We start from the raw sequence: 19,714 nt of genomic DNA on the forward strand, positions 1-19,714 counted from the left end.
TATGAATAAAGCCTGTTGATAAGAAAAGGGAACAGAAACACTTTCAACACTCATGTGTTATCAAACCAACATTTGTCTGTAGTTCCCACTGCGGAAAACCACCAATAAAACTATAGAGTTTTCGTTTATAGGACAATAAGATGATTAGTTATACTAATACTAACTATAGTTATGCAGAAGTTCATATTTGAGCACTAGTGTCCGAAGTTTAACAGTAAATCTCCTCCCCGTGTGACGCAGTTCAGCGTTGTGCATCACTTCCTTGTTCTGCCATCAGGTCACAATCACGCCGTCTTTCGCTACAATGTCCCCCTGTTTTTATTTGAACTAAAGCTCGTCGTGTCCCGATCTCTTCGATCATGGCTTGTGTGGATTCAGAAGTCGACCTGTGGACGATTCCTCTCATTGCACTCAATGTGAGCGTGAGGAAAAAGTTGGGACTTTACCTAAACCCCAAAATCACCGTGGCCGCGGACTGGACGGCTGTTGCTGAGGCCATGGACTTCACTTACCTGGAGATAAAGAACTACGAAGATACAAAAAGCCCCATCAGAGCCGTCCTGGAGAACTGGCAGGCACGGTGCTCGGACGCGACGGTGGGGAAGCTGCTGTCAATCCTGGAGGAGGTGGAGAGGAAGGACGTGGTGGAGGATCTTCGTCCTTCTATAGGTGTGTTGCTGTCATAATCTTATCATATTGGTACAAGTAGGCTTCAATATAATACAGCTATGTTCTCACTTATATATCTAAGCCTGCTTTCACCCCCGTCCTGTCCCTGTACTCCAGGAGAGGAAATGATTCACATGCCTGAACCCATATTGCAAAAACAAGTATTTACACACATTGTTCTGAATGTGCTGTGCTGAACATACATTCCAGTTGAGCTGTATTACTACAAATATGTGCTCAGAAATAAAACTTTCTGTAAGCAAATATATGTATTTGTGTCACGGATGGATCACTGAACAGGCCACATAACACATGCCCAAAGTGCCCAAAGAGGAAAAACAAGCACAAAGAGACACACAACAACAAAAAATGGACACACAATGACTGCAAAGAGGCAAATTGTCCGCATTCAAAGAGACTCAAAGAGACACAAAACCCCAGAAAGATGCATAACAACTACAAAAAGACATACAACACCAACACAAAAAGAGGCAAGCCCACCACCACACAGTCTGTGTCTTGCTCCTCTGTAGGAAAGATGATTTGTCTCATAATCCACCCATGATTTGTGTGTTTTCTTTGAACCAGATGCGGATGTCAGGAAGTATTTAGAGAACCTGGAAAAGCAGGCTACGCCTCCACTTCAGGTCCCTGAGGTGGACAGCTGTGACCCTCGCCCCTCGGAGAGGTTTGCCATGACCCTGGAAGACAACCCTGAAGGTCAGTATTTGTATAGGCTTTACTTTTTTCTTTCCTGTTTGTTTTCATAAAAAAAAACCCCCCTGCTGTCCAACTCTTGTCAGCATTAATTATGTCACTTCCGAAACACATGTTGTACATGATTCAGCAAAAAATACAAATAATCATTGCACATCTAAACAAGTGGTGACACTGTCACCACAGTACAGCTGCCTTTAGGTTGCATAAGATGAACCGTTCATTCTGCTCAGTGATACACACGTAGAGACATTTAGAGAATGCTCTCTTCAAAGACACCAGACTCCTGTGACAAGAACAGTCATTTTACCTCGCAGAACACGGAAGTTGCTGGTCTACTGCTTCCTCGGTTGCTTTGAGTTAATATGAACAAAAGAATATGTTTTTCTGAGGCCCCTGTCTACAGCAGTGCTTTGCTTCAGTGCATTTACTCCCGTTTGTCCAAACTGGGGTCGTGCTGACCGCCATCTACTGTAGATAAGTCCCTCATACAACTCCAATTCAAACAGTCACTTTAAATTCTAATACTCGAAGTATTAATCGATTAGTCAACTAATGGTTGCAGCTCTACTGGTAATAAGACAATAGACGGTGTCACATTATATTACAGTGTCAACTACACTTTGAGCTGTTGTATTAGAATGTATATATGCATGTCATGTGATGGCAAAACATATTATAAATGTGTGACTTTGTAACGCAGTTGTGTTTCTCAGATTTGAGAAAGTGATATCAGCATTATTTTCTGTGGTAAAGCAGACAAGTCATCTGAAGCTCTAATCGCTTCGCGGCTGCTCCGCTGCACCGTTCCGTCTTGTGAATGTCTTATCAGGCTCATGTTTTGCTTCTGTCTGCTATTTTGTGTACATTTAGTTCTGGGTTGCAAGCCACCACGCAATAGTTTAACAATAAATAAAGTTGTGTTATTGAATTTAATCTAAGTGAACTATATCCAGGTGCTCCTGAGCTGTTTGATGCCTTCATCTGCTACTGCCAGAGTGACTTCGAGTTTGTGCATGAGATGATCCGCGAGCTGGAGCAGACGGAGTACAAGCTGAAGCTGTGCGTGTTCGACAGAGACGTCCTGCCGGGCTCCTGCGTATGGACCATCACTAGTGAACTCATCGAGAGGAGGTGGGACATCGATGTTGGTGACATCCTTGTGTGAACAAACATGCATGTAAACACAAAGGGGCAATATCGAGGTCAGCAAGAATGAGCAACGTCATGTCCTTAAATCGATAAGTTGATTAATGATTAATGTGGATTTGTCCAGTACAAACAAACAGGACAGCCAAAGCACAGTCACTTTGGTTTGATCCTGTGTTTTTTTTTAGGTATTGTTTGCATGCTAGATAACTCTATTAATAATCTGTATGGGGGGAAAAAATAGCACCGTTACAAAAGACATGCAAGTTTCAGTCGTGACTTGTCCAATAACAGTTTCATTTATTAAATATAGAAAGCAACCCGAGAGCAAGAAATCAGAGTTTTCTGTCCTAAAATCTCCCTAAATTCTATATTCACTATGTGATGACCATCTGTGCAGGTGTAAGAGGATGGTGGTGGTGATTTCTGATGAATACCTTGACAGTGATGCCTGTGACTTTCAGACCAAGTTTGCACTCAGCCTCTGTCCCGGTGAGTATCATATTAGTTATGTTAAACAGCTTCCTTTTTCTAACATATGCCTGTCCATGCATGCAACTAACCTTTTATTCGTTCTGCTGTTTCAGGAGTTCGAGGTAAACGTCTTATTCCAGTGAAGTACAAGCCGATGACAAAGCCGTTCCCCAGCATCTTGCGCTTCCTCACCATCTGTGACTACACCCGGCCTCTCCCACCGGACTGGTTTTGGACACGTCTGGCCAAAGCTCTCTCACAGGCAGTTACTCGTATTTAAAGGTGCCTTTTTATTGTTGGGAAATGGCAAAGCATCACAGGTTATAGTATGTGCTACTGCTTTAGTTCCTTATTGTTTACTGTGTGTATATGGAATGTATTATAGTGCAACTATTTGTGTTTCCTATAAGGAGGAAATAGTGATTACTATCATTATGAAACTCAAGCTGCACAGGGATACCAATTATCTGCAAAGTTCTCACTGCACACAGCCATTATTATGCTTTAAGCATATCAAGTTGTTGCAGCCGCTATTTTGTATTTATGTGCGGTACATTGGTGAAAAAGATGTGTTTGTATGCAGGGCAGCATGTACTTATTGCTCTGTGAAAGCTCTGGGTTTTTTTACACTGGCCACTTCCTCTTATGTGTCAACTTTTAGATGAGATTGTATCTTAAGAGATATTGTGATTATTTTACTTGTTAAATTCTACTGACTGCTGACACCTGCTTTTCTCTCTCACTTTCCGTCACCACGATGTCTTTACATTTGATTTTGTACTTTTGATATGGTAAAAGTGAATGTATTCTTCCTCGAAAAAATAATTTCTAAATATGTTTTCCTCAAAATAAATGTAACACATTTTTCAAGGGCGGTTTCCTTTTTTATTTAAAAAGCATTTGTCCAATCACAAAAGAAGAAAATGTTCCGATGTTCTCCAGCATGTGTCGCGATTGTGCAAGTTCTGCATGTTATAAAATTAACCAACGGAGGTGTCGCTAATTGAATGCTGTAAAAAAGAACTCCGGCTCAGTAAATGTTATAGTTAACACATGAACATCCAATCACAGAGCAGCGGTTGTGGTACTGTCCAATCAGTGAACAGGATCTTCCTTGAGCAACACGCCTCTTTTCACACGCTTGACTTTTACTAATATTATTTGCTCTGAGTGCAGCCTGTCAGGTAGCACTTCCCAGCCTATTTAACACTTAAAAGTTCTCCATCAATGAAATTGTTCTGGGTGAGGAAGAGCTGAGAGTGTGATGTGCTAATGTGAGCAAAATAGATGTGCGTTGTTTGCTGTATGAGAAGAACGAATACCTGTAAGGCTTGCCTCTGGGCAAAAGATTACCCCCTCAGATAAACAGCCCGCCATTAAAAGTGTGGCGGAACCCAAAGGCTCGATCGTTATTCGGCATATTTTACCTGATATTTACACTCTTTGTAGCATTTGCTTTTACCTAGAAAGTGAAATTCAGAGACATAATTGCGTACACAAGTCTCAGAATATATATAGCTAAAGGATTTTGAGGAGCTAACGTTTCAAACAGTCGCTGTATGTTCGGCACTGTCAGCCTAATTAGCCGCCAACCTGTGCCAATAATTACCCCCCCCTTTACAGACTACAGTGGGACTCCGGAGCACAGTGCGGTCCCTCTCTCAATATGTCCGCCGGTAAGGTCCACATTCGCTCAGTAGGAATGCGGTAGGCGGGGCTGCTACGCTCGTGTCAAACTTTGGGAATGACAGGAGTGCTGCAGGATTCGTAAAGAAGGCGAAGTGTCGCCTCGTTGGTCCTGTTTGGATTACTTTGACTTCTTTTTTAGCACAGTCTTTGGATTGACCACCTTTCTACAGATAGTACGGGCCTCAGCAGACTCCACAGCCATGTCGGAGGACCTGAGCTCCCTAACCTGGTCCATCAACAAAGATGATTATGAGCTACACGAGGTGATTGGTATGTATGTGATTCTTAGCTTGTTAGCTCAACGTATGTATTAACCGACAGTCTTGAGAATTTCTGCAGTTAGCTTCATCAAAAGGACAGCTAACATAGGCTGTAATATCTTCACGTGCATCTTCTTCCTCTGGAGCTAGGTTAAGTTCATCACGTTTGGGCAACTTGGCAATCTTAGCCGGGCGGTGTTGTGACTTGGAGTCGGTGATATGTGTCCATTGAGAGAGAGGTTACCCCGTCCACTGGGGCTATGCCGAGGTCGTAAACGAGCGTTATAACGTCGGACACTGACTATTTGCTGGAAAAATAACTGCTTTCATTGAGCAGTCGGATATTTATGTGAACTGCTATCTTATTATTTTCTTATATGTACTCTGGATAGAGGGTGTCGTATCTATACAATCACGAGAATGTTTAACAGTTTCTCTTTTGAATGTGTCAGTGTTGGTGTATTAGACTGAACCCAACCTGCAGAGTAACGTTAGGGGATACATTGACATTAAAAATAACATATTCATAAAGTTATCCTTTACATTTGGGGAAGACACTGCATTTGCAAAGTATCAGCAACGTATAGAAGACAGAGACCATGATGCACTTATACTGTGTGTGCGTGCATGTGTGTGTGTGTGTGTGTGTGTGTGTGTTCACGCCCATTTCCAATTAAAATACACTGGATATTCAAGCACGGAACTTTTTCCAAAACACTCGTGTTGCCAATGCAGAGTCCAGAGATTATACTTCATGGTGCTTCCCGGAGTTTGGGTTGTTTTGGGCAATTTACTGCCTGGATAATCCAGTTATGCGAGAGCTCTTTTGGAGAGGATGAATCAGTTTTAAAGGGCTCTTAACCACGTCCCCCCACAGAAAATGGGAACAATAATGTAATAATTTGCTGGGTAACATCATCAATAATACTTTGTTCAAAGCAGTCTGTACACACAATGTTAGTCTCTTTATAACACGTATTACACACATCCTTGGTTGAGGATGGTTTACAGGTTGGCTGGCCGGATGAATGACCGCTTTTACTTTTGAGGTTCTAAAATGTACCACCCCACAATTACCTGACCCCGTCCTACCTTTGGCTGACTTAGTTCAGGGGGAAGGAGTGTGTTACATATAAGCAAAGTATTGTCCTCTCAAATCACTAAGTGTGTGCCTCTGGTTTACTTTACCTAAGTGGTGCTTACTTCCTCTAAAGGGAATCTTTGTTTATAGAGGGTTCATTCTGCAGGCCCTTAATTAACCTTTTTTCTGTATATTTTCTTTAAAAAAGACTTTTGGTTTTAACCCATTGCTACATTCTCAGTTTCTGTGGCACCCCTCAAGAAACCCTGTCATTATCGTGCACCCAGATAAACCCACTCTTGTTTAGAAACCAGTTCTGTGACATTTTCCTACGCAGTATGTGACATAGGTTTGAAACGGGTGAGACTATTTTAAGGTTGACCTGCAGCATGCTGAGGGCAAGGGATCATGATTATCAATTCAGCTTTGGAAATGAATTGTGCAGTCAGCCTAGTTTCCTCCCCTTGTTTTATAAATTACTCAAACAAGCTGATTATCCTTTTGCACTCTTAAATCTGAAGTTGATCTACCTTGTATTTCCTCTACATTTGGCAGAACCCTCTGTGTCAGGCTATGTTCCCAGGCTCCTCGTGAACACAAGTTAAACAAGAAAACTCCTCCTGTTTGGCTTCTGTTCATGTTTAACCTTGCAAACAGTCCCGTGGGGCTTTCTTTCTCTCGGTCCTCTCAGACGGTCTTTGCTTGATTTACCAACACTGCTTTAAAAGTTGAGCTTTAGGTCTACAACTAGATCATCTATTGGTGAATAAAACAACCATCAAACTTTCTTCCAATCATGTTTAATTCTCGATTTACTTTAAATGAACCCACGGATTGAAACGATTGAATCAGAGTCACTTCCTGGCACTGTTTTCCTCTGGTTACCATTTAGACATCTTGCCCTTTTAGAGAATAACTTCTCTGGAAACATTTGACAAGATAGAAGCCTCAATAAGGAGGTTTTGTTCACTTAAATTGCCAAATAAATTGCTTGAGCTTTGAAGTCAGTATTGTCGGTTCATGTTTGGAAGAGTTATGTGCCGGCTGTGGTGATGGAGGAGAGTACCAAACACAAATGCAGCATTGAGTGAAATGACCAATTTAGTACAGGCTCCTGTTTGTATAAGAAAGTTAATATAAATAGACTTTAATGTAGATCTTTCTCTGATTGCAGCAGCAGGTAATGTGCTTCGTGTCTCTCTCCGTCATTACTTGCAGAGGTTCTGATGTTTTAACTGCTTAGAGTATCACTGATTAAATTAAAAAAGTGGGTTTTATTATATTGCCAATTTTCCTCACAGTCAGTTAATATCCCATCAGAACGTACAGCACGTGCACACATTGTAGGAAATTGTAATTGGAGCAATGAGATCTTCTCGTTTTCCCAGCACAAACTCAGTGCAAGAAATCCATATGTTGGATATATTCAAGTCAAAAAAGTCTCAAGCTAACAAATGGCTTGTTTTGTCTGACTAACACTTCAAAACCTAAAGATATATTTAGTTTATTACCACATACGACAAAGGGAATCATTACGATTTTGAAGCTGAACATATTTGGCATGTTTTGCTTCAAAGAACCTTAGCTATAAAATAGTTGGGATTATTTTTCTGTTGATGGACAAATCGATAGAGCGACTAATCGTTTCTTGAGAATGCAGCATTTAGAGTCTCAGCAGGACGCGACTAGTCGAGCTAAACCACTAACACAGGCTCCCAGACCAAACCCCCCCGGCCCCCCACTCTACTGTGTGATGTTGCCTACAGCTCTGCTGCTCAGCTGGACGGCTGGTGTTCTGAAGATGGCCCTTCATACCCAGCATCCCCATCAGCAGCTATTGTTTTGGTAACCAAGGAAAGAGGACTTGTTATCATGGTTCACACCCACACAGTTTACCGCTCTGAGGACTGATCATACTGGACAGAGCCCATAGAGGAAGAAGTACAGTCTGGCGATCGACATGAGATGATATCATATGCTCATTTAACACATTCAGTTACATTTATATCACAAAAAACATCACGTTTTATTACTGGGTTCTTCCATACATTTAAATGAAAAACAACCTATGCTTTTTAGTAAACAGAATAAAGATGGTTACTAGAAAGTGCACTCATTTCTCATGTTTAGGAAGGCGCTGCCCTTGGATGGAAACGGTGACACAGACGTGCCATGGGGATTTCAACATGAAGGCGTATCTTAAAGATGACTGTGTCCATGCTTTCACTTCACATCGGTGATGTCGGAGCGTTGGTCATTGCACCTTTAACACACTGAAAGGCAGAGGCTACTGGGGAGATTTCAAGTCATGTGTGACATTTCTCATTGTACCTTTCTTTGAATAATGTGTGGAATGTCAGCCAGGTATGCAAAGGGAAAGTATTAAAGACGACTGACGTCAGACACCAAACTGGCCTGGTGAGGAAAACGCAAGCTGGAAGCTGCTGGTGACCAACTCCATGCAGAAGCTAATTAAATGCCAAGATAATCTGATGTGCTGGGCACTATAATATAAAAAAAAGTGAATGTTCTGTCTCGTTATAGTATCTTCACGTTTTTCATGAGGGAAATATTGGCCAGTAATGTGAGGTTTTTATTTGGAGGCTACATCTCATGAGTAACGGCTCTTTAATGAGACCTTGGGATTTAAATTGCCTGTTGGTATTTTAATGATCTTTGAGCTGCTTTTAATGATTTTAATTAAGTGTAATGCTGTTGCTTGGTCTGCGTCCTAAGTAAGCTTATTATTCTGTTGACTATTCCTTTGTGTTTTGCCATCTTGCTTATTTAAAAGACTTCGCAGAGATGCACCAGAATAGGAGGAATGCAAACATTCTGTACTCGGATGTCAAATCCCTAAAGAGCAAATGTACGGTCTAACGACAAAGACCTCGCTGGAGTATTTAGGGTTAAACAGTTGTGAGGAAAAAACTCTTGCGTGTCCCATTCACACATCGCCCGGTTATAGTATAATGCTCATCGGGCTTCTCATGCAAAGCTAGACTTGTTTTGAGGAAACATGCTTACAGAAAACATTGGCTGCTTTTTCAAAGATCATGATTGTTTTGTCAATGTTCCCCCCCGGAGTGATCAAGTTCTCTTACCCGGTACGCAACCTTTTTCACGTATACCTTTACATCTAGAGCTTCTACAGCTTGTTGCACATGGAGTATATAAAAACTAAATGTGTGCAAAGATGGTGAATCCGAACAAATTCACATATAAGATATAAATTACAGAAACTTAAACTTACAGCTAAATGTATTTCTAAAACTAAAAAAACATATCAATCAAGAACACTTTGGTGATCGGTACTAGCTGTGGAATAATTGTTTAAATCCCAGTAGTTCAGCCGTTGTCATGTTCTTCACAACTCTGCAAGAAGTTGCTTGTTCCTCCGTTCAAATGTTGGTCTTCGGGACCTTTGCGCTGCTTCCCTCTATAGATCCATTGGCCCTTCAGCATTGAAGATTTGGATTGTGGGTCCCTCAAGTGGCCCCAGCATCAGCTTGTCCCATCATCTCTACTTTCAGAGTTTTTATATGTGGTTGTCACTGATGGCAACCAAAAGCCAAGAATTGGTTGCCAACTTCTCAAAATTGTTGCCAATGGCAACCTGGCAACTGTTACTGTGAAGCCTTGCAAACAAGGAAACAAATGGAAATCAACAAACCAAGAAGCTTACGTAACTTGGTAACCTGCAGCCGGATCGTCTTCATTTGATTTTGCCTAATGTGGTAACTTAATATATTTAGATCTGATTTCCACTTCCAAAAAAATTAAATCTCGACAGATTGTATTTGTAAAGAGGTAGCTCTTGTTCTGTTTTATTAAGTAATTTACAAAAGAGGGAAAAACCCACATAGTGCTTGATATGCAGCCTTAATGTCTGCCAACAGGTTTGATGTTGGCCTGACCTTTTTCAAAGCCCTGGCACTACTGCAGTGCTTGCCTTTTGTGAGGATGGCTCTTTGTGTGTTCCTCCCATTTGGATGGAGAAGGTTGGTGATGATGTGTAGCTTATTTTTACAAGATAAGACTGACTTGTGTCTGCATTCCCCCTGTGTGCATCATAGTATAATTACTCAATTTACAGCTTTGGTTAAAACCTCCAAAGGCTTCGTGGAGTATTTAATAATCATGTAACTGGATAGTAGAGACGGGACTACTCTGAGCAGGATAACCTTGCGCTAAGCTCGGAAGTTGCAAATATCAAAGAGCATCAGGTCTATATTAACTCAAGGTCACTGAGTTGGTGGTAGATTTGGCTTTTTCTGTCTAATTGGCTTGCAGAGCCTTGGTGCCCCTTGACCTTGCCTGCTGCAAACCCAACAATCTCCCCCTTTTTTCCTCCTCCCCACACACACACACACATACAAGCACACATGCTCTCTAGCTTGTCCAGCCACCCCTAACGACTGGCTGTTTGTTTGTGTGGAGGAATTTCCACGCCAATGTGTACTGGCCAGGGCAACTGGCTCCCTGTGGTCCAGCCAGGGCCGAGCTCCCCATCACTGGCCAGCCTCCAGAGGTTTGTTTGGTATTGCTGGTGGTGGGGGGGCTGGAGGATATATTTACACTCCTGCTCAGCCCCTTAGTTTTGAGCTATGGTGCAGTGATCTGTGAATACTTGGATGCTGGAGAGTTGAGCAAGGCCAGCTACACATTATCACAGATTGCCAGTCAATAGACGGCACCCACTACAGCTTTAGGAAGTAGGCTTTCACTTACATATTCCCAGTGAGAGTGACCGTTACTGTCTACCAAACAGGAAGTTACAAGGAAATTGCAATTTTATTGGATTATTTTAGAGAGCAAGAGTTCATTGTTAATCTCTGTGTGGTCTATATTCAATAGGTTAATTCGGTGCTACACTCATATAGCCTGAAGTTATAATTATCTAAGTGGTCACGTCTTCAGGGACAATTTTACTTTTTCATTTAAAATCAGTTTTTCTTTTCTTCACTACAGGCTTTTTTAAGCCTCCATACACCACTGGCTCAATGAAAACTCCAAACAAAGAGCACTTTGTTAATATTTGGGCATAGCTAAGAAGAGTGCACTGGGGGTTAGGAAAAGCTTACTGGAGGGCGCACCGACTCACCGCTCACTCTTTCTCTCACCAAAGCCAGAGGACAATGTGCTCCCAGCATTGCTCTGCGTCACATATACTCCAGAGATCTTGTGGAAACAGCCGTGCGTGCGTGCGTGCGTGCGTGGCGTTGAATAAGAGCATTGAGGGGGCAGTGAAGTGACCTCACACGAAGCAGGAACAACAGGCGTACCTCTCCTGGGGAGGATATTACAATCTTTAACTATCACACACTATTAAAAAAAACAAGATTAGCCCACTGTTGTAGGATTTAGACTTTAATCAGATTGCAATCTATGTGTTGTTTGCTTGTACATCAAAATAGGAGTTGTAGTGCTATAAACTACCGTAGACTTCCCACTGATGCTATAATCAAACTTTTTGGTTGCATGTGAAAGTAGGCTGATTTTGAAAGGTTCATGAAATGCACATATGAAAAAGTATTGATCAGTGATATTGTTCACTTGTGATGCACACATTGCAGTTCACTAATATTTTGCTTTTGGATGGTTGAATCCTCCTGGTGTTAGAACTGCCGGCATGTTGTGGTATTTGGTGCTTGTAAAGAATAATTAGCAGTTTGCAATGAACAGTGAACACAATCTTCAAAGTGTGCCAAGGATCTAAAATAAGGGAAGTTCTGTGTACAGTGTAAGGACCAAGCTTTGTTCCTCTCTGGCATGAACCTCCTGCCGAAGCCTTCTGGGGAAGTCTCGTTTACAGAGTCACTGTCCCCTATCAGTCTCACTTCATCAGGCAGGATTTGGGAAAGCTGATTCATAATTGATGAACGGACAGTTAAGCTGTGCCAAAGAGAAATGGGATAAACTGTTAAAAGCAGAACTGCCTAACCTTTTTTGAACTCCGGTGGATTTTGAAGTAATGAGTAAAGTTAGGTTTATTATCCTACAGTAGACCTTATTTTTAGACGTAGACAGGGGTTAGGGAAAGGGCAAGCAATTAAAAGAAGCTCAGGCGGCCTAAGGATATGAATACAACCTGAGATGAATGTGCTGTATGTGCCAACGTTGGGTTCCACAACAGCACTGAGAGTCCTGTACTGTCTGAGATGACTGTTAGTATATTGAATTATAATCAAGGGGATAATATGTTGTTTTCTTGTCTCTTCTAGGGAGTGGGGCCACAGCAGTGGTTCAAGCAGCCTACTGTGTACCACGCAAGGAGAAGGTGGCCATCAAACGAATCAACCTGGAGAAGTGCCAGACTAGTATGGACGAACTCCTGGTAAGACGCACACAACACTGAGTAAATGCATATTAGATTTTGTTTTGTTTGCTACGGCCAATTAAATCGTGAACACAGCAAACTTAGAAACATGAACACGCGTCTTGTCCTGCTCCTTGGCTTGTTGAACGAGCGACCACGCAAACGTCATATTGTAGGCTACATTGCTTATTAACTGAGCCGCTCAGCTGCAGCACATTAAAATAAACGTAACCGCTCCTGCAAATGTCACGTCGGTCGAGTTGGATGCTGGTGTGGTCCTCGCCACCATCAACACACCATCAACACGCTGTCTGCCGATGACACTGCAAGTTTATTTACTCGTTCCCTGCGGCGTAACACCAGCACTCTGGCCGCCTTCCAGCTGCTGTCAATCAAACACACGATGAACAATATATTTAAAAATCATGTTTTACTGTAAAAGGATGACTAAATGTGATTTCAGTTGGACGTGTAATATTTTTGTGACCTTGCTTTTGTGTTTGATCAAAGGGAGCTACTCCCTCACAGCACAAGATTTCATTTAGTGCTTTGTCTCTGCGGTCCGAGCGTGTGGATGTTAGTTCCCACCGCTGCTTTTCATTACTGCGTTTCTCAGCGCTGTCCTCCAATCAGTCACTTCAAACACTATTCTGGTTGTTCCCCCGAAGAAGGTCTCCACTTACTGCCAGGAAAGTATTAGACCACCGCCATCTTCCTGAAGGCCGTATGGTGTCTTTATCCCCTCAATGCAATCTTGAACCTCAGCTCGACACATAATTTACTGTAAGACATGTGCTTTACGATTTGAGCTCGAGGTGGAAGAATGATATCAAGCTCCCCTGCACATAGAGATGATCAGGTGCGGTTTGTGGCTAGTGTTCTGGCTTTTAAGATGGCAATAAGTTTCTTATATACATGATATATTATACATATAAAAACATGTTTGTGGATTACAGTACCAGGCTTTTAAAAAAATGGCTTTAGATAAAGATGTCATACTACTTGGGCGCAATCTAGGGCAAAATTGCTTTCAGTTACCCTTAAGTTCCAGAGCACCACACACACCAGATGTCAGGTTTCTGGAAACGAGCTGTGTGATTGATGTGTTTTTGCCGTCCTCGTCTCTAGTTTTCATCCAAAAGTCTGTGGTAAATAAATATTGTGTAAGCTTATACGTGCGCACGGAAGATCATGGCCAGAGATTACTGGCAGATTTCTCACTACTCACTGCCAATACTAAACCAAAGTAGTGCTCTTCCCCACCCCCCACGATTTCTGGAGGATGAATCGGGGGAATGCTGCTCCCAGATTCTCGGAGCAGGCGGTCACATGGAATACAGCGAGGTCAGATTTCCTGCCTGTGGTTTCCCCCCCAATTCCACAGCCTGCTGGGCACCCGGCTAAACGGCAAGGAAGCATTAAATTGAACCCAGATCGCTTCTCTGAAGAAGCCTTCTTTTTGAAAGAGGATAGCACAAGTTTCAAAGAAGCGGGTCTTAATCTTGCAACATGAAAGTCTTTAATGTCAGAAAAGCAATGATCTGTCATGTCTCCCGTGTCTCCATATGCAGTGGTATGTTGTAGTTATTCCTGGCAGGTATAAGTGACTCGCGGTAGATCAGACGAGGAAGAGGGGCAGGCTGGATATCCTCTTGCATAATTACACAATTGTTACAACTATTGTCTTTTATTATTTATTAGGGCAAACATGAGAAAATGGCTTAGTCTGGTAAAAAAGTAGTACAAACTATTTTGAAGCCAGAGCTCTAGATTGAAAGCCTGGTATAATAAAATACATGAAGTTATTCTGTAACGACTGTCGGTCACAATCTGTTTTGGGGTTTGTATTGGAAATTATGATTATCAAGAGAACAGAAAGTTCCTCTGAGAGCCTTACAAACCAGAAGAATGGTTAAAGCACCATGTGACCACTCGGGTACCTTTGACCTGTGACCTGTGACCTGGCTCATCTCACGACTAAGCATGGGCATTCAAACTGTATAAAAGCAGACTGATCTGCTGCGGAGGCCTTGTACTCTGTATGCTGCGTGGCTCTTTTGCACAAGATTAGTGCTGTGGTGAAAATAGTTATTTATGGTGTAGGAACTCTTAAGTCACGCTAAAGGAAGTGATCCAGAGCCATATTTGTGTTCTCAGCATTAAGATCACATTTTCATAAATTTCCACATCTATTGCTTATTGGTGTGTCCGTGCCTCAGTTCTTTCTCGCGTGCGTGTGTTTCGTGTGTGTGAGATTGGGTCATAGGGAGTGTGTGTGTTAGGCTCTGAGTAACTGATAGTGACGTAACGTTGCTTCTATAGTGGCTTCTCTGTGTGATTCTGTGGCACCACTATGTGACCCAGCACTGTATTCAGTTTGTGACAATAGATCATTTATTTATTTGCTCAGTTTCAAGGTCTTCAGAGGCGCCAAATACTGCAGAGATCGGGCCGAATACAGAACAAAAACAATTTGTTTGGTCTGGTGTATTTCCTGGAGAAGTTGTGTCGAATGTGTAAACTAAACCTACTGAAGGGGTTCAAGGGTTTAGCTCGGATTTAGCAACATACATGTAGAGACTCACCACAGTTTCAGTTCTACCTCTTAAATAAACCAACGTGTCATAATGAATGCCTTATTCTACTGACTTGTTGTTCAGAGAAGAATTTGAGATGACATGTTGGAGAGATATCAGTCACAGGTTGCAGACTATAAACCAGTGAGATTTCCATTAGGGAGAGAGAGACAGGTTTATTAGATGGGTGAAACGAGACAGAGATGGATGTCTGCTCTGATGTTATTGATCTGAATTGCTGGCCTGCCGTCTGCCTGCTGGTCCTCCATTTAAAGTTGACATTGAGAGAAAATATGTCAACCTTGTTTGGCATGTATTGTTAAACAGGTATATAAGGACATTATCATTCTAAGGTAGAAACAATAGTTTCATTTAGATGTACGACATATTTGTCAGTTTCTCACTCGCTAATGGTATGCAGCTTATGAGTGCAACACAGATGGTCATTATTAAAGGTCACCTGACAATGATGTCCTACACAGGTTAGCATGCTTCTCCTGCTCCTGCCGTCAGGGACTTGTATATTACATTTGAAATGTAATCATGGGTGAGTGAAACAGTTTGTGTTGCAGGTGGCTCTGTGTGTGCTGGCAGACAGGAGCGTCTCTGGGTGTGAATAAAACTGCTCTGTGTCTAAATGCTTTGTGTGTTTGGACGAGGTCAATGCAACTCCAACAACCCTGTGTAAGAAAGTAGTTTCCCTGTTTTTGGATCTTTTGGTTGAAATGATAATTTCATGGTTTGTAGAAATATGCCACTGAGGCGTAGACTTTGGCAGTTTGAGTCCTTGATTGAAGTGTGTTTCCTGATGGTTTCCTGAACTGCTTGGATGAGATGTATCTTTCTATATAGATCACCATACAGAGTATTTTACTCAAGTGTCTCACATGCCTTGCAGTGGCCAATGGAGAGCTGATGTTAGATTTCCTGCAGGAGAAATGACATGAAGTAAGTGTTCCAAAGAAATATTTTTAAAGTAATATGAATCTGAGGGAGCAAAACATTTCCTCTGTGTTTGCTGCAGCATAGGTTTACAGTGACCTAATCCCCACAACAAAGAGTCTCTCTGATTCACACATTGTCTGCTGGAAAAGATGTGACTGCCAGAGCCCGGTATCCTCCCTGTTATCCCATTGTTTTTCTTTTCTGGGGTTACCCTGACCCACGGAGCCGGGATGACCTTCCTCTTCCACTGTGCCGAGAACAGAGGGGGGTTAGGCTCCACTGATGCCAGTTAGCAGCCAACAGGCTATGTCATTATTGTTCTCTCTCAGTCCGTAGTATCCCCAGAAATAGGGGAGGCGACCCACAGAGCTGGCCGTCTGGCCCGGCAGACTGGAAGTTATTAGTCTGCTTGATAATCAAAAACGGCTTTAGTTTAAAAACAGAGTGGTGTGTGGGCTCATCTGTTAGTCAGAATGGTCGATCTGAATGGAACCGTCTGCTTTGAAAGTCTTTGACTGACACTCCACCTTGCTATTGTCCTATGCAGATTTAAACACGTCTGTACCTGTCGTGGTCCATTGACTGTTTCATGCACATTCACCCTTATTATGACTCGGTTCATGTTCTTAACCCTCTTTTGTCAAGAGTCTTCTTGTGGCATCAAGATGTCACCTGCCTCTCTAGGCGGAGGCACTCACCGAAGGCCAGGGGCTCAATAGTGATGACTCCGCAGCAGAGGTATACTGCTGCTGATGCACATTGTGTACGCTAAGCATTGATGCTGATGGAACATCAGGCTTACGTTTTTGACCCACAAGCATCTATTGATTAATGCCTTTAACAAATGTGTTCAGCTGGAGTGTTAAGGTTCCTCAGTTGACAGGCTGGTGGAGCACCTGTCATGGTACAACACTCAAACGCTGTCTTAAACATGTAACTATTAACCATGTTGTTTATGGTGAAACCCTTATTAGATGAGAAGGTCGACATTGATTTCACCTCAGTGCATCCAATACAGAGAAACTGCAGATCTGGCAAATGTTAAGTGTAGCTTAGCACAAAGAATGGATAAGGGGAAATAAGATGATACAATGTGTAACTCACCATGGTGGCACTGATCACACCTTAGATGTGAGTTTGAAGTCAAATAATTAGATATTTTACTTAAAGTTACTACGAAGAACTTTCTTTTTGTGGGGATTTTGGCAGTCCCAGCACCAGAGTCCATTTAGAAAACCTCTCATTCTAATCTATCAAGCGACTCATTATTTCAGCTTATTAAACATTAGTTGGATGCATTATTAACAGCTTTAAATAATATTTATACTACCCTAATACATCTCCGTTAGGTCTTTTAACTCTACAAGTATAGAGATGCTGTACATTAGTATGGAGCTCCAGTAACACGTTCTGTCATTTGTCAAGTTAAGTGCACAAACAGAAGCTCTGTGAATCAGTAGTCCCAACTCCAGAGTCAGCAAGATTTTCTTTTTTTTTAGGAAGCTCGTCTATCCTCAAATGACTTTAGGACTGTTGCAGAAGTGATGGATTAGACTTCTGTGCCAGCATTACCTCAGCTCTCACACACACACACACACACACACACACACACACACACACACACACACACAGAGCTTACAGCTGTATAAAGGGCTGAGCACCAGTGTTTTTTTTGCTTCTGCATAGATATGCATTATATTGACCTAGTCCATTTCTCTTCTGACTACTGACGTCATTAAGATCTTGAGTATCGTACTAAATTTCAAGAATAGCTGCAGCATTCATTTCCCCCAGGCTGTTCTCATACCATATAATACCTTTTTTGTGGGAGTTGATGGGAATAGTTGGGTACTTTAGGAACTATCTGTCTTTGTTACAAACATAAGGAAAGGTGATCTCACAACTGTTAACCGCTCTGAAAATGGTTGTTTGCTTCCTGCTTCAGGAGTGTGACTAATATTGACATTCATTAAGATGCATTGGCTCTGATTTACATCTTCAATCCTTTTCCAACATCCAATAAACAGTCTGTAATTAAGTTATCTTAATGCAAAATTCTGATTTTAATTGGATTCTGTCTCTCTTTCCTCCTAACAGAAAGAAATTCAGGCCATGAGCCAGTGCCACCACCCCAACATCGTGTCTTACTACACCTCGTTCGTGGTAAAGGATGAGCTGTGGCTGGTCATGAAGCTGCTCAGTGGTGGTAAGTGCGTACGTCTTCCAAAGCTTCCATCATCTGTCCAATCTTTCACACACTGCCCTCGACGCCTGCCTGTCGATCTGAATGTCTGGATCCTGGACAGCCAAAGATATCAATCTCAATCTTTTTTATACCATTAGTTGCTTGCAGCTCTGTATCAAGTTTAATTCACTTTTTAAACTCATCATATGGTTTGGTTTAGTGTATATTTCTGACCTTAAAGTCATAATGAGGGGGTCCAGAATTTTTAGCAGTGGCAGTAGGAAGAGCTGAGGTACTTGTTGCCGGTGATGTTAACTGTGATTGTAGGGAATGTGACAGCACTGATCTTCATTGTGTCCCATGTGAGCTGCAGCTCTTTCCGGGGCTTTAACTCAGCAACAGTGCAAGAGCTAATGACAGGGCAGAGGTAATAACAGCATCCGCAGGCCATGTGGCAGCGCTGCAATTAACTAGTGAGAGGAGCATGAAGAGGAGGCCACCACGGAGAGAAAGACCTCACAATACAACGATTGCATCTGCTTCCGATTGATTTGTTCGTTTGAGCATTTGTGGTTGTGGATAAGCCCTTCGAGGTAGAAGAGTGTTTACAGCAGACCTGTGAGGGCTACCAGACACTAACAGCATGAAGATCAAGGTGTCCTTTACCAAATATGTGACAAGCAACAAGCCGCCTGATAAGAGACATGGTCTCCTGTTTACTAAGAAGACTCTTTTCTTTCTTAATCCTGCTCTCAGTCTCACACACTTAAGTACACAAGCACGAGCATACACAGATGCATCTAAACACTTAACATTTACACTGTGTTTACACCCTCCCTTGTTCCTCTCAGGCCCCCTGTTTACACAGCGTCCCACTGTAACGGATAGTGCCCAGGTGGCATGCCTGGCTCCCTCAGATACACTCGAGTCATGAGCAGCTTGGCAGCCGCCTTGCAGCTGGGCCCGGGGGCACAGTGCCCGCCAAGCGACGCTTGAGCAGACAGCCAGCCACACAGCAGGAGCTGACACCACTTAAGATGGCCTCTCTCATTCCCCTTATCCCAGTTAAACAGAGGCCCTTGATGTTGGGTTTTATTGTGCGGAGTAATTAAATGATGGCCATGGTGACATCTGCCATGGAGACAGACCTCAAACGAGGTCGGGTTTATAGACCATCACTCCACAGGGCACAGCATACCAGCTCCGAGGAAGGCCAACCGCTGCCTGCTCCTCTGGCCTGATGGAGCGTAAGAAACCCGCCACCCTCCGACGCCATCCTGTCTTTGTCTTCTGCTATTGAAAGACTGTTGACAGTTTATCTGACAAAGCCGTGACATGTTTGATACCAACAGTGTTTGCTGTGTGATGAAGCAGTACATTCCTGCAGGTGTCATTCCTTTTAGAGAAGAATGTTGTTGGACCATGAAGGACTAGATCACGTTGGTTAAGCACTATTTTCACATTTGATCCAGACGCACAGAGAGCTTAGTCTTTTGCAGAATACTCCCTCAACAATCTGCAAACCATTCCAAAAGACATGTATATCTGGATAGGCTGCTCTGCTTTACTTAGCCGCAGTGCAACATTTACTGATGGTATGCTACTCTTGCTACACCGTTTCCTTGCGGTTGACTCTCGACATGCCACTGC

The 19,714-nt window shown here is 42.5% G+C and overlaps 2 protein-coding genes across 3 annotated transcripts in view; both read left to right on the forward strand.

Moving 5' to 3' along the window:
• Positions 1 to 94: 94 nt before the first annotated feature.
• myd88 (MYD88 innate immune signal transduction adaptor) lies at positions 95 to 3,879 on the forward strand. Its single transcript, XM_029457839.1, has 5 exons — positions 95 to 669; positions 1,258 to 1,389; positions 2,343 to 2,520; positions 2,936 to 3,027; positions 3,123 to 3,879. The coding sequence occupies exons 1-5, from the start codon at positions 360 to 362 to the stop codon at positions 3,287 to 3,289; spliced, it is 879 nt and encodes a 292-aa protein (XP_029313699.1). The 5' UTR covers positions 95 to 359; the 3' UTR covers positions 3,290 to 3,879.
• Positions 3,880 to 4,196: 317 nt separating this feature from the next.
• Positions 4,197 to 19,714, forward strand: part of oxsr1b (oxidative stress responsive kinase 1b) — a 34,993-nt gene continuing 19,475 nt past the window's right edge. Inside the window, exons 1-3 of one of the 2 annotated variants that reach the window (XM_029457914.1) lie at positions 4,197 to 4,968; positions 12,264 to 12,376; positions 17,977 to 18,085. In XM_029457914.1, coding sequence (XP_029313774.1) covers positions 4,899 to 4,968; positions 12,264 to 12,376; positions 17,977 to 18,085 — 292 coding nt within the window. In that variant the 5' untranslated portion in view covers positions 4,197 to 4,898. The remainder of the gene's footprint in view (positions 4,969 to 12,263; positions 12,377 to 17,976; positions 18,086 to 19,714) is intronic. The other variant, XM_029457915.1, reaches the window with a different exon arrangement.

This window comes from Cottoperca gobio, chromosome 20 (genome assembly GCF_900634415.1).
Source record: "Cottoperca gobio chromosome 20, fCotGob3.1, whole genome shotgun sequence".
Classification (NCBI taxonomy): Eukaryota; Metazoa; Chordata; class Actinopteri; order Perciformes; family Bovichtidae; genus Cottoperca; species Cottoperca gobio.

Bases quoted from the DNA above. Each gene is read 5' to 3' on its own strand.
- myd88 (XM_029457839.1), top strand. From the start codon at position 360: ATGGCTTGTGTGGATTCAGAAGTCGACCTGTGGACGATTCCTCTCATT. The intron at 2,521-2,935 runs GTGGGACATCGA...CCATCTGTGCAG, and splicing joins AGTGAACTCATCGAGAGGAG to GTGTAAGAGGATGGTGGTGG. The intron at 3,028-3,122 runs GTGAGTATCATA...CTGCTGTTTCAG, and splicing joins TGCACTCAGCCTCTGTCCCG to GAGTTCGAGGTAAACGTCTT.